Here is a 13,666-nt window from a genome sequence, read left to right on the forward strand (position 1 = left end):
TGAGTAAAACCCTAATAGAGGAATTAAAATAATACCTAACTGAACAACAGCAAATAAAAATATACGTATGAGTTATGCCAAAACTTATCCACGATCCAGTAATTTTATTGCAGACTCTGCAGATTAATGTGTTAAAAATATATGGTAAAATTCAATGTACATACCTTTTTTGTTGTTACCTGCTTGATGTATATACAGTTTCAAATAAAACTACCATATTCAATTTCACTACGAACGCACACAAAACAGATCGCGCTCTGTATCTCAGCCACGAAGCAGCTGTCTGTTCACTCAAATAGAAGGGGCAATAACCTTTTGCAGTTCTAACGGAAGGTTTTAGCACTGAAGAAGGGACCCCTCTAGCTTTCTCTTGAATAGCCATTCTTTCATTCTTCTGACCTCCAGTCAAAGATTCGAAAATCCGAAGGGTGTAAGCAGTGCTAGCAGAAGACCAAATGATTTTATTGCTTCCATCTGTTTTATGACACCAGGGACTGCTAAAATTTGTCAAGTGTTACAAACAGAAATGAATTTGTAATGCAGAACAACTCTGTGAAGAACTGGGAAACCATTTTTGCAGTACGCATCAAAATTAAAACACAAAAAATTGAAAATAGAGTACAACACTTTGTATTAAAAATTTCAAATCTTCCGTTATAATATGCGACACTATGTTCTTTGCTGATATAAACAAAGTTAATACCATCCATTTATCATAAAAATTGTGCTAGATACAGCATTTTTAAACACAACGCTTAAAATTGATTAACCGCCTAACAGGAACGGACATTTAAACGCAAGGGAGCAACGGGCATTTAAACGAGCACCAGCAGCAGGCATTTAAATAAACTCCAGCCAGCTCAAGTTTACCACTATTTCGAAGCCCGGCGTTTAAAGGTTAAGAAGCATATTTGAAGACACTGCCTGCAGCATAATGGGTGTGATGCTTGCAATAATTTGGGATACATTGATTTTAAATTCATCAAAATTGCACAGATTGTTGTAGACACTGTCTTTGACATAGTTCCACAAGAAAAAGTTGAATTGTGACAAATCTGGCAAATGTGGGGACTGTAGTCCTTCCCACATTATGCAGCCTCCATACAAGTGGCATATGCATCTGCCATAGAGGCAGATGCCTCTATGGATTTTTTGGAACTAAATAGCTTGGTCATATACACCATTGAAGTGCTCCTTCTTACACCTTCCTGAAATCCTACTTTGGCAATCTCCTCTTCAGCTAGAGGACCCAGGAATTCTTGGACCATCAGTGTTCTGTTCAGAGTTTATGGTGTCTGTAAAAATGATTGGCCCAGCAGTCCTTCAGTGGGTCATTGCACATCACATTTCAATTTCCACAAGGTGTAAGAGTTTTTCATGAACTACATGGGGATTTTCCATATACCATAGGCAGGTACTCTTGAGATTTTACATACCCTGTGAGATGAAACCCAGCTTTATATAAGAGGAAGGACCATGTGGTAGCATAGTGGGTTGAGTCTGGAAGGTCATGGGTTCAAATCCTGATAAAGTGGATTTTTTTCAGTTTACCTAATCCTTCCAGCCACACTGTGACCCTGAGGTCGACTCAGCCTCTAACAGAAATGTGTAGGAGGAATCTTCCTGGGGGTTAAAGGGTGGCTGGCACATAAGGCTGACAAACTTACCACCATCTGTGAGCTTGTGGGAGCCTCGATGTCTCACTACCTCATGTGGCCTTTATGACCTGTCACAGGGATAGCTTTACCTTTTACCAGCCTAGCATCCACTTTTTCCAGCAACCATTCACAGTATGGTGGTAACAGTTGATGCATTACCTGCATTTTGTATGCAGACATTTCTGATTTCTTCCCCATTGTAGACAGCTGCTGCATGATATTCCCATCTGTTGAACAAGTTTTCCATAGTGACTTGTGTGGACTTGCTGTCAGTGTCTCACTAACCTGTGCTAACTGGTCCTCAGTCACAACTTTAAAGAAGTGAACATGTTTCAACTTTTCTGTTCCCCTGAACATTTTCACAAGCTTCCATGTCGCATATTTCATGGTGCCTCACAATATTGAAACTGCCTCAGAAATCACTCTGAATGATTTTAAATTACTCTGTTTCAGTAGTGTTCCACCATGAACATATATACTAAACGCCATGTTTTTTACTATTTGCATGGCACATGTGCTTTTGTGATGTTACTGGCTGTCAACATATTATACCTTGTTAGTTGTAAATTTCACGTTTCTAGCACTCTTACAAGAATTTTTCATGTGTTCTCAATTAAACTGATCAGCCCATATTTGATCTTCACTCATAGTTGTAAGTTCATTATGTCAGTTGAACTTCTCAGAATGCAATTGAGATGCTATTACATTCATGCACACACATGTGCCAGACCTTCATCAATAGAAAAATGTTCACTCTTGTATATCACCAAAGGTCCACAATTTCAAATGCCGAAAGCCTCAGGTTGAATATTACTGCTTGTCAGTGTTTATTGGCTGTCACTGTTATGTTGTGTAATTACAGTAGATTCCAAGTTCAAGGGGTTTCCTCTGAGGAAACTGCAAACTGGGATTCTGCCATGATGAAAGTGCTTACTGAGTGAAAACTCCTTGAAGACCCAAAGAACAGGAGCTTTCAACTTGAATTTCTGTTGTAGCTTTGATAAATTCAATTCAGTTGAGAGTTTGGTGGTGCACATTTGTATATCAAAATGTAAAATGGTCTCAGAAAGAAACTGCCACTTCCAGTTCTTGATATTAATATGTACCCATTATGAGTTTTTTTCCAAAATAGACAAAGACTTTATTTGTGTGTAATGCAAAGGTTTCAAATAAGTCCTGGAAAAAGCACAGCAGTGATTGATTTATTTCACTTGGACAAGATGAGAGAGGAGCAAATGTTTATGAATGAGAACAAGGACACAATGAAGAACTGATAGAAAACACTTTTGCTCTTCCCTCTATATGCTGACTGGATTTCTAATGGCCAGTGCGCTTTCCTGACAAAAATAGTTTGTTCTTCCCTCTGTATACTAACAGTCTATCTACTGGCAAGTGCTCTTTCCTGTTTTCACAGTATTATTGAATAAGAAAGTTTACAGTAAAAATGTACCATCTTTCATGTGCTAGTGATATTTAAAATATAGCATTTCTTTTTCCATAGTAAAACATATACTTATTGCATGAAATATGACTGGTTTTGCTTTAAACTTTGTAATGTAGCAAAGCTGTGTTGCATACTGAGTTTTATGTTGCATTGGGTGTGCAGCCCAGTGCCATTCCAGCGCGCAGTGTCATGGCGCCCACCATCGGAGGCGACAGCTCAGTCTCTCGGCAACGTCCGGAGAACGCACTCGACGCTCTGCTAGATGAGCTTCAGACATTTGCTCGACCACCCTTCCGTGCTGGTAGTGGTCATAACCCTATCATGGCAGACATCGGCCGCAAGGGTAGCATCGACTCAGCACACCCGCATGCCCCTTCCCTTCCTTCCTCGACTACTGGTACATCATCATTACGACGTCTTCATTCATATCCTTCTAGTTCAGATGGAGGAGGAAACTCCCCACCAACAGTCGCTCTAGCTCGCCTTCAGGTTTCCGGAAGCAGTGGTGCAGATGCACCAAAATCACCTGCCACTTCTCCCAAACCCCCAGTCCCTGAACGCAATTCAGAACTCCTCTCTCACCTTGCAGGTCGCCGCATTCCTCCACCACCACCTCCTCGTACAAGCTCACGATCACCCCTGGCATCCCCTACAAGTCCATCTTTACCTCCTAGAGGTCAACATCCTCCCAGTCAGCCACAAATGGGCGTAGGGGGAGGAACCTTGCTCAGGAGGGGTGGGCCTGGACGAAGCAGTCTCCGGGAACCCCTCCGTGGAACTCCTGGTATTTCAGTGTCATCTTCCACTGCCACGGCTAAACAAGAAGACCCAAACCAGCCTCAACCAGGTTTCAATCCCCTCTCAGCCAGCAACAGTTCAAGTTGTGAAAGCATCAACTCCCAGGAAGGCCTTCAACAGAACAAAGCTGTGAGCACGAGCAGCAGTACTGGCAATAAGGCTCGGCAAGAGATCCTAGAGCAGCGGCATCAGGAGCTCCTCCGCAAACAGCGAGCACTTCAAGAACAGTATGCCCGGCTTCAGCAATTGCAGAGGAGTGGGGGAGGTGGATTAGCCGTTGTACCGCCTCCAGACTTGATCCTCAAGAAGACTGGCAGTGAGAGTAACTTGCTGGCGAAGATGGGACTTGGCCATGGTCTCTCAGCAGCTGCTCCAATCTCAGGATCACTAACTCATCTTGCTGCTGTGGCAGCCTCTGCCAATCCACAGTCCATCATGGCACAACAGCCACAGAAGCAAATGGCAGTCAGTACCGCCCCTGAGACAATGACGACCAATGCGCAGCCAACTACTACTACAACTAACAAAATCTATGAAACAGATATCCTGTGACTAAACATCATTTTAATAAAAATAGTCATTGTTACAATATTAATGATATCAGTAAGGGACATTTCATGGAAACAGAAAGAGGAAGATATAAAATGGCAACAGCAGAAGGTGTACCTTGACAACATTTTAAGTTCAGGAAATTTTATTTCCTTGCTACCAGAACTCTCCCAGTGACTTTATTTTTTAGTGTTTTTAAATAATTGTTTATAGACTAATTTAAACAATTTTAGTGCCAATTCGATTACTGCTAAGAGGGAAGTCAGAATAGCAACAGATGCCTTTAACCCCTTCAGTGGCGTGTTTTATATACTCTCTTTTTAAGTATTCATGGAAGATTTTTTTTTATGAAAATGATGCTTTAATGACTTGACATGTTCATACAGTGTTTGCATGGATGCTGCTATCTCTGGAAATATTTGAAATCACCCTGAATGATTTCAGGATATTGTGCTGGATCCTGAGATTATTCCATTGTTGCCGTCGAAGGGGTTGAAGCTGGGAAATACGAAATTGTGCCCTGAGAGGAAAGGGCAGGGGTACTGCAGACATCTTGGAACCTGTGTTTTCATATTGTTTCAGACACGAAGAGTTAAGTCTGATTAAGCTTAAGTATCTAAATAAGATATCTGCTGAAAAATTAAGTGATGCATGCACTCAGGTACAAATGCGGTAACAATACAAATTGTTATAACAACCCAACCTCCTCAAAGGGCAAGTAGATAGTAACAGCTTTGTGACTAATTGTGGTGAGCTTTAGCAGTGCGATGTTTCCATGTTAATATACTGAAGTCGGCCAGTCCTTTGATTTCAGTAATTTTGAAATAGTGTTACATGGTAGAAACCAATGGAATTGAAGGATTATTGTTGAGGGAGGATTCTGAGTAACTTATACTGCCTCAGAGCTACATTCTTTACATAAGGAAGAAAATTTAAATTTGAAAACATTGCCCATCATTGCAAACTGGTGTTCTAACAGCCTTGCATTATGCAATGGTGTGATGGGTGTTCTTTCACCAATACAGCCATAATGAGAAAATGAGAAAATTTAAACTTCCCCCCCCCCAATTTTCCATTCCTGTAGATGACATGTGGGATGGTTGTAAAGTGCCAAATTTAAATGCTGAATGGAAATTAACCTTCTTGGCTGAAGATTCTGTGGTCTTTCTCAGTCCCTCCAGGAAATAGGGTATGCCCACTTTCTTTCCAATTTGTCATAATCATCCCCCTCGAATAATTTGATACTAACTGATTTGTTCAACTGATATAGTGTCATTCATGATCTCCCATCCAAATCATTCTTGATGTGTGAACTACAGAGAAAGGTTATGATTTCTGGTTGAGTCACTTACTAGACTTAATTTGGAACTGTCATACATGGAACTGTATTTTTAAATACAGTAATAGTAATATTACTTGACTTTTACGCTTAAATTCCCAAATGTAGCAAACTTTCTTCACTGAACAAAATTGTGTGATGTGTATTAAATATGACTCACTCTGTTACTGAATACATAGAGATTTGTTAATAATTCAGAATGCAATGGCTACATTTGGAAAGTCTTGTAATTGCCCTTGGTTTAGTGATAGATGCCATTGTTTAAAGTACATAATAAATCAGACCCTTCAGGTGTGGTTTTATAAATCATGTAAAGGTTTTACGAAATCCTAATTTTGAAAATGGGGGTAATCCTGTGTCATGAAAATTGTATGGGAATGCGGTTGATGAAGGTAATGTAACAACAAAAGGATATATAAATAATAAAATATTTTGGGTGAACAACCATGTCAATTTGAACATATGCCCAACATTTCAGAGACCTTCTCTGCTTCTTCAGCTAGTTACCATCATCATTCTCTGATGGTAGAGACAGAGATCTCCAAGACAATGAGCTTAAACTTTGAATGAGTCACCCAAGAAGACTTATTGCCTAGTCACAACAAAAGGATACAGTGTTATATTCAGTGACCCCAGCAGTACCAATCCAATCCCTGGTATCACATTTGTTCATGATTTGTCTTTGACACCAGTAATCTCAGTTTTTGGCCCAGTTTTTCATATAATACTATTTATTTGTTAGAGTGCAAAATCTTTTTGTAAAAAATCTTCTCGGTCACCAAGATAAAGGGCTGAAGACATGGAAAGCATGAAAAAGGGCAAGGATTTACCATTTTTCTTCACCATCTATGCTAAATGTCAGAACTGGATTGTCTTTACTATGTTTATTGTATTATGGTTTATGTCCAAGATTTGTATCTAGACAGGTATAGCAGGTGATATGATTTCGGGAGTCGAACATCTTCATTCGCATTTATTTTGCTACCTATGACGTATGGACTGGACATGGCTACATAATGACTGCAATCAAAATTGCCTCTTAGTTAAAGAAAGGGTTAAATTCAAGAGTATTAGGGTGACAACTGAAGAAAGATGTACAAAATAAAGAAAATGTGTTGGTTCTTTAATTTCTGACAGAAGATCACAGTGGCAGTGTCCTCCCTTCACATGATTTCAGTTCTTGTTTCAACCACACACACTGGCTGACAGCCTAACACAAGTCATTGAGAGTCTGATAGTATTTCCCATTGAGACATGAGGCAATGCTGTATGCTGCACTTGATTTTACAAGTTTTCCTTGTTGAATTTGACTTCATATCTATAAACAGTGTTCACTTCAGCATGAAGTCCTTCCTAGCACACTGTTCCATTCTGCCATTATGAAATAGTTTAGCTGAAAGCAGAAGAAGAATGTACAAGCTTTTTTACTCACCAAAGATGGAAACTGTACGGTATGTAAAGTGAGCCCATATGCAAGACTAGGTGAACAGAATATATCGGACATGAGATGAAGCATTGGTCAGACTAGTGAATAATATGCTGCAATATGGATTTATACAAGATTTCATATCGATTTCCATTGAAGCAAGTAACTCAGAAGTACTCATATACACCAAAGTAGAGAATGATTATTGCTATTTATGTGGTTATTTTTTATTTTTCTCCATAGTGTTTAAGATGAGTAAGGGAGAACACAAACTTTTATCAATCAATTACAAAGAAACAAAAACATTACCTAAAAAGTACATTTGCTCAATATGAAATAACATTACATCAATTCATGTTTATTGTTATAAAAGAAGCCATCACTTGATCTGAGTGAAATTGTATGGTTGATGAAATTTTCTTCACAGTCTTACACACATACATATGTATACACCCACACAAAGACACATTTGTAAGTTCAGTGAAAGTTGAAGCCAGAATGCTTAAATTCTTTCCCTTTCTCCTTTTTCAACACCACCTTGTTCTTGGAATTATAATATTTCAGAAATTTCAACACATTTTTATTAATACACATAATAATTTGATAGCAAGATGTATAGAGAAAGATCTGGCTTGGCCACATCAACTCATAGTTTGTAGTGATATTTTGTCTCATTTCAATCTGTTGTTCAAATGTTGATTTATTTATTGAACACTGAGAGATACCTCCAAAATTATCACCATACTGACTGTGAGTGCCCTAAATTGTGAATTTTATGTCATTTAAAAGGCCTCAAGAACATGTTATGAATGTTATCAGGTTTACATGAACCAAATAGATGTTGGACTATTGTGTTCCTTTTGTTATCATAGTTTAATATCTTTTTATTATTAAGTTTTATTGGTAGCAAGAAACAAATATTTTATATTATGTGTAGTAAAGTACCCAATGTGTTGATACCAAGTATAATTTTGATAGCTTTCGGTTAGCAATTCAGAGTATGTATTGTGTTATCCAGTTAATTGTAAATGTTTGTAAGTAATCAAGTAAAAACAAATGCCTACTTTGAAGTTTGTATTTATTTTTATTTCCATGCTAATTACTGCTGTTGTTTAGTGAGCAGGCTAATACAGCAACTCTGTTACAGAAAATATGGATTACACTGTAATTTAGTATTTTTCTATACAATTATGAATATGCAATTTAGTTATTAATATTATTGGCCAAACAAAATAAATTGATTTGAGAGTGTCATTGTTGCTGACATGCAACATAGATCTAACTGCATAACATTCTCCACTTAGCTTTGGAACCAAGTGATTGATATGGTTTTTCCAGTTTCAATGATTGTCAAATTGTAAGCCAAGGAATTTTATGTTTGCTGCCCCTTCTACATATTTATCTTTATGTTCAACTTTTAATGGATACTGTGATGGATTTTTTATTATAAATTTTATTACATTTGCTTTATCTCAATTCAGGTAGAGTTTGATTGCAGAAAACCATTTACTTATTTGAGAGTGAACTTTGTTTGCTATTATCCAGAAGTCGCCTAAATTTTTACTAGAAATTATGGCACTAGTGTCATCAGCAAATATTATGTGTATTGACGAAGTGTTTACTGTATGAGGGAGGTCATTTACATAGATTATGAAAAGCAAAGGCCTTAAAATTGACCTCTTGGGACTCATGCTTTATTGTTCCCCAGTTTGAATAGTTATTTTGTGTTAAATTTGATGATTTTATTTCAGTCTTTTGTTTTCTATCTGTTAGGTAGGATCAGAACCAACTTGCTGTTGCTCATTGAATGCCAAAAAAAGTAATTTAGTTAATAAAATTTCATGATTTACATGGCAAAAAGCTTTTGCCAAATCACAGAATATTTTAATACACTATCTGTTAGTTTAAAGGGTGCATTTTCAGTGGATATTGCTTTCCTGAAGCCAAAATATTCTGGGACTAGTATATTATTAGTCTGCAAATAATTGCTTAACCTACTGTGCATAACTTTCTCAAGTACTTTAGAGAAAGTGGTTAACAGTGAAATTGGCCCGTAGTTTGACATACTAGTTTTGTCCCCTTTTTTGTGTACAGTGGTCTTACCACCGAAATCTTCAAATTATCAGGGAAGATCCCTGTGAATAGTGAGTGATTACAAATATGAGTTAATTTGTGACTAATTAAAGATGCACAATATATTGTTGCATTATTCACAGGTACTTTGATAATAAGAGCAAAGAAAACTAGTTATACTGCAGTGGTTACAGGATCTAAGCAAAATAAATGGGGATAATGTGAACAATATAAGACGTGAAACCAGCAGACATTTCAGGAACAAAAAGAGGGAATATATGAAAGACAGAATTAATGAGCTTGCAACGAACAATAGGAAGAAAAAAACATTAGAGACCAGTATAAAGGAATAAATGAATTTAAGAGGGGTTACCAACCTAGAAGTAACTTAATGAAGGCTGAGAATGGTGATCTACTTGCAGATTCCCACAACATTTTGAATAGCTGGAAGAACTACTTCTCTCAGTTATTGAATGTACATAGGGTCAGTGATGTTAGGCAGATAGAAATGCCTACAGCTGAGCCGTTAGTACATGGTCCTGGCCCATTTAAGATTAAAATTGCTATTGCAAAATTGAAAAGGCATAAATTGCCAGGTAGTGATCAAATTCTGGCAGAACTACTAGGCAGGAAGAAAAATATTACATTCTAAGATCCATAAGCTAATTCTAAGGAAAAATTGCCTGATCAGTGGAAGGAGTATATTAATGTACCAGTTCACAAGAAGGGTGATAGAACTGACTGTAGTAATTATCAAGGGTTATCACTGATATCAACTTCATACAAAATTTTATCCAATATTCTTCTCTCAAGGTTAATTCACATAGTGGGGGGTAGAGTCCAGCTGGCTCTACTCTGCACGTCAGCCACTGATTGGCCTATTGTACCTGCCCTGGGTGATTATGATGATGGAAAATTTGGTGGAATGAAGATTGGCAGGGGAAACCAAAGTTCTTGAAGAAGACCTACCCCAGCACCACTTTGTCCACCACAAATCCCACTTGACCAGACCCGGGTTTGAACCCGGGCCGCTGTGGTTGGAAGCCAGCGACTAACCACTTGAGCTATGGTGTGGCCTTTTATCTCAAGGTTAAGTCCATAGATGAAATTATTAGGGATCATCAGTGTGGGTTTTGACGTAAATCAATTACTGATCAGATATTGGAGAAAAAATTGGAGTATAGTGAGACAGTACATCAGCTATTCGTACATTTCAAGAAAGCCTATGATTCAGTTAATAGGGACATGTTGTACAATATTCTCACAGAGTTTGGGGTACGCACGAAGCTAGTTAGGTGGATTAAAATGTGTTTAAATGAAATGTATAATAAAGTCCTTATAGTTAAACATTTGTCTGGTAATTTTCCTATCCAGAACAATCTAAAACAAGGAGCTGCCTTATCGCCACTGCTTTTCAACTTCAGTTTGGAATATGCCATTAGGATGGTCTAGGAAAACCAAGTGGGCCTGAAATCAAATGGGGCACATCAGTGTCTGGTCAATACTGATGATGTGAATCACACAAACTTCAACTGACGCCAGTAGGGCGGTTGATCTAGAAGTAAACACAGAGAAAACTTAAGTATCTGTTGCTGTCTCGTCACCAGAATGCAGGGCAAAATTATGATATGAAGATAGGTAACAAATGTTTTGAAAATGTGGCACAGTTTAGATATTTGGGAATGACGATAACAAATCAAAACCTGATTCAGGACAAAATAAGAGGAGATTGAACATGGGTAATGCTTGCTACCATTCAGTTTAGAACCTTTTGTCTTGTCTGCTGTCAAAAAAAAAAAAAAAAACAAACAAAAATTAGAATATACAAAACTATAATTTTGCCTGTGGGTATGTGTGTGAAACTTGGTCTCTGACATTAAGGGAAGAACATAGACTGAGGGTCTTTGAGAACAGGGTGTTAAGAGTATTTGGACCGAAGAGAGATGAAGTGACAGGAGGTTGGAGTAAGTTTCAGTAAGTTGCATGAGCCTCTTCTTGCCTTGAGAGTTTAGGCCATGCATAATGTAATCTTTCCCCATGATAGATGATGCATCAATAACATCAATGTGAGACATGTCACACCTCAGCAGGGTCCAGTCACACTGCAGGTTCATGCTCCTAACCCTCCCATTTATCCACAGCTTGTCATGCCTCTCAAAGAAGTTCACAAATCCCACACTGATGTTTGATGTACTCTCTGCAATGAAGTTGAGATCATTTTCAGTTAAATAATGATAGTTTCTATCCAGGCTTTTTCCTGGCCCTCCCACTGTATTAACATGTTCTTGCTTGGCAAGGCCTTTACCAAGCTTCCCTATATCCTCAGCAACATTTGCAAGAGCAGCATTTGGCTTGAAAATACTACATAAATCAAATTTAGTTTCCAGGTTTTCTTGAGGCATGGGGCCAATTTCCCTACCATGACTGCTTTCCAGTAATAAGGTCTTTGTTTTATTTTTAATTTTCTCTGTCTTCACTCTGAATAATTTTAGTTCCCTGCTTTTATGCTTCAACAGAACGGGTGTTTGCCGACTGACTTCCAGTGCATCTGTTGCCGGTATACTGAATTTCTTGTTCAGTGTAACTCGACTAGCATCACTTGCTGAGAACCTACAGGATCTGGAATTGGAATTTTTCTTTCCTCCCCTCCAATTTTCTGAATTATTCTGCTCAATGATGTTATCGCTGACTTTTCTTGCCTTCAGCTTACAAATTCGCCCCCTAGCTACCTTTAATTCCTTTTCCAGATGCCTGATTCCCCCTCCTGTTGCTTCACATGCTTCTGGTACTTACATGGAATACAATACCATGGCCTGCACCTGTCTGATGCACTGGGGCTGGTGTTTGCAAAGTTTAAGTGGAAGCAGTACCCACAGCCTGTACAAATCAGGCCATTGGTGACCCCACCTACGACAAGCTCAACGTTTAATAGAAAGTGGTGTGTGTGTGTGTTTTAGTTCCACATCACTGCACATATTCCAACCAAATTCAGAATGATGGCAAAGGATCTCCACAGGAAGGTTGTAGGCACTTGAAAACCACAGTCATGTTAGTTCAAGTATCTTTTTTAAAAAGAAGAAAGCCCATTGAATATCTTTTTTAACTTACTGAAGTTACTGCAGTACTTATGAAATGTCGGTCATGGCGTATTAAGACTTTTCATATTCAACAGAGTGTAGAAAAACACAAATCACTGAACTTGCACTTTTGTCTGTGTGGTATAGATTTTGAGACATTTCATTTTAAATTTTCCAAAATAAATGACAGTTCTTAAAAAAATCTCAAAAAGGAGAGGATATTTATTTTGCTGTAGAAGAGAAGACCACTATTGTCCACAATATTATGCCAAATAAAAAAAATATTCAAGTACAACTAGTGGTTGAGAAGAAATGAATTAATATTATTAAACATGAGAATAAAAACATATGTGTATATTATGCAACACACATGTGCCAGATTCTTGGGAAACTTGTAGAATTTCAGTTATCTCTGCATTTGGGTCGAACTTTACCTTATCCAAAGAATTTTCTTTGCTCTGCTTCATGATTTCTGACATGGCTTATTCTTCCACCTTGAAGATGGTGGCGACATGTTCCTGCGAAACGTCGTTTGACTTTCAACAGACTACATGACGTTATCCCAAAAGACAGAACTTTTCATAACCACTGCTGTGAGAATTTCAAATCATACATAGCGCTAAACAACTACATGGCAGGATAGTAATACACAAGATTTCCAGATACCGACGGCCATCATGTATCATCCTCGATTTTCATTTTCAAGAACAGACTGGACATGTTGCCCACCAAGAACATGGGATTTTCACGGGGCTGCTCCTGCCCTACCCTATAAAATGAATTCTTCAGAGGAGTGGCTTGCACAGCCCAAAAAGGCAGATAATAAGAAACTGAGATGCTACATTTTTACTACACTTCGTGGTTTTCCATGAGTTTTTAGTTTCGAGTGTTCAGATTTTACTCCACAGATGGGGCTACAGTTTTTATTTAGTTTTTTCTTGTTAACTCGCGCTGAATTAGATTGGTATCAAGTGATTAAATAGCTGCGTTGTAACCATACGTCCCTCGCTAAAATTATTTAATTGGGTTATAATTTAACATGGTTTATGATAGACGGCTATCTCTCATTATTTTTGTTTTATTTTATTGCCACTGAGGAACTTGTATGAAAGAGACAGTCAGTGAGTGACAGGAAACAGTGGTGTACAGTAGTTGAAAAGAGCCGCAGAAGAGATATGGTATTACCGTCGGTGATCGGGAACGGCGGGGTAGAGTAGATGAAAGAAGCCGCTGAACAGAGAATTGGATTATAGTCTGTGATAGGTGGACTGTAGTTGCAAGAAAACGCTGAGGAGAGAATTA

At 38.1% G+C, this 13,666-nt stretch overlaps 1 protein-coding gene across 1 annotated transcript in view; it reads left to right on the top strand.

The window, feature by feature from the left end:
• Window positions 1-8,284, top strand: part of LOC111867726 — a gene marked incomplete at its 5' end in the record, with an annotated part of 591,832 nt that extends 583,548 nt beyond the window's left edge. Inside the window, 1 exon segment of the mRNA XM_033752792.1 lies at window positions 3,265-8,284. Coding sequence (XP_033608683.1) covers window positions 3,265-4,452 — 1,188 coding nt within the window.
• Between the last annotated feature and the right edge of the window lie 5,382 nt (window positions 8,285-13,666).

This window comes from Cryptotermes secundus, unplaced genomic scaffold (genome assembly GCF_002891405.2).
Source record: "Cryptotermes secundus unplaced genomic scaffold, Csec_1.0 scaffold80, whole genome shotgun sequence".
Classification (NCBI taxonomy): domain Eukaryota; kingdom Metazoa; phylum Arthropoda; class Insecta; order Blattodea; family Kalotermitidae; genus Cryptotermes; species Cryptotermes secundus.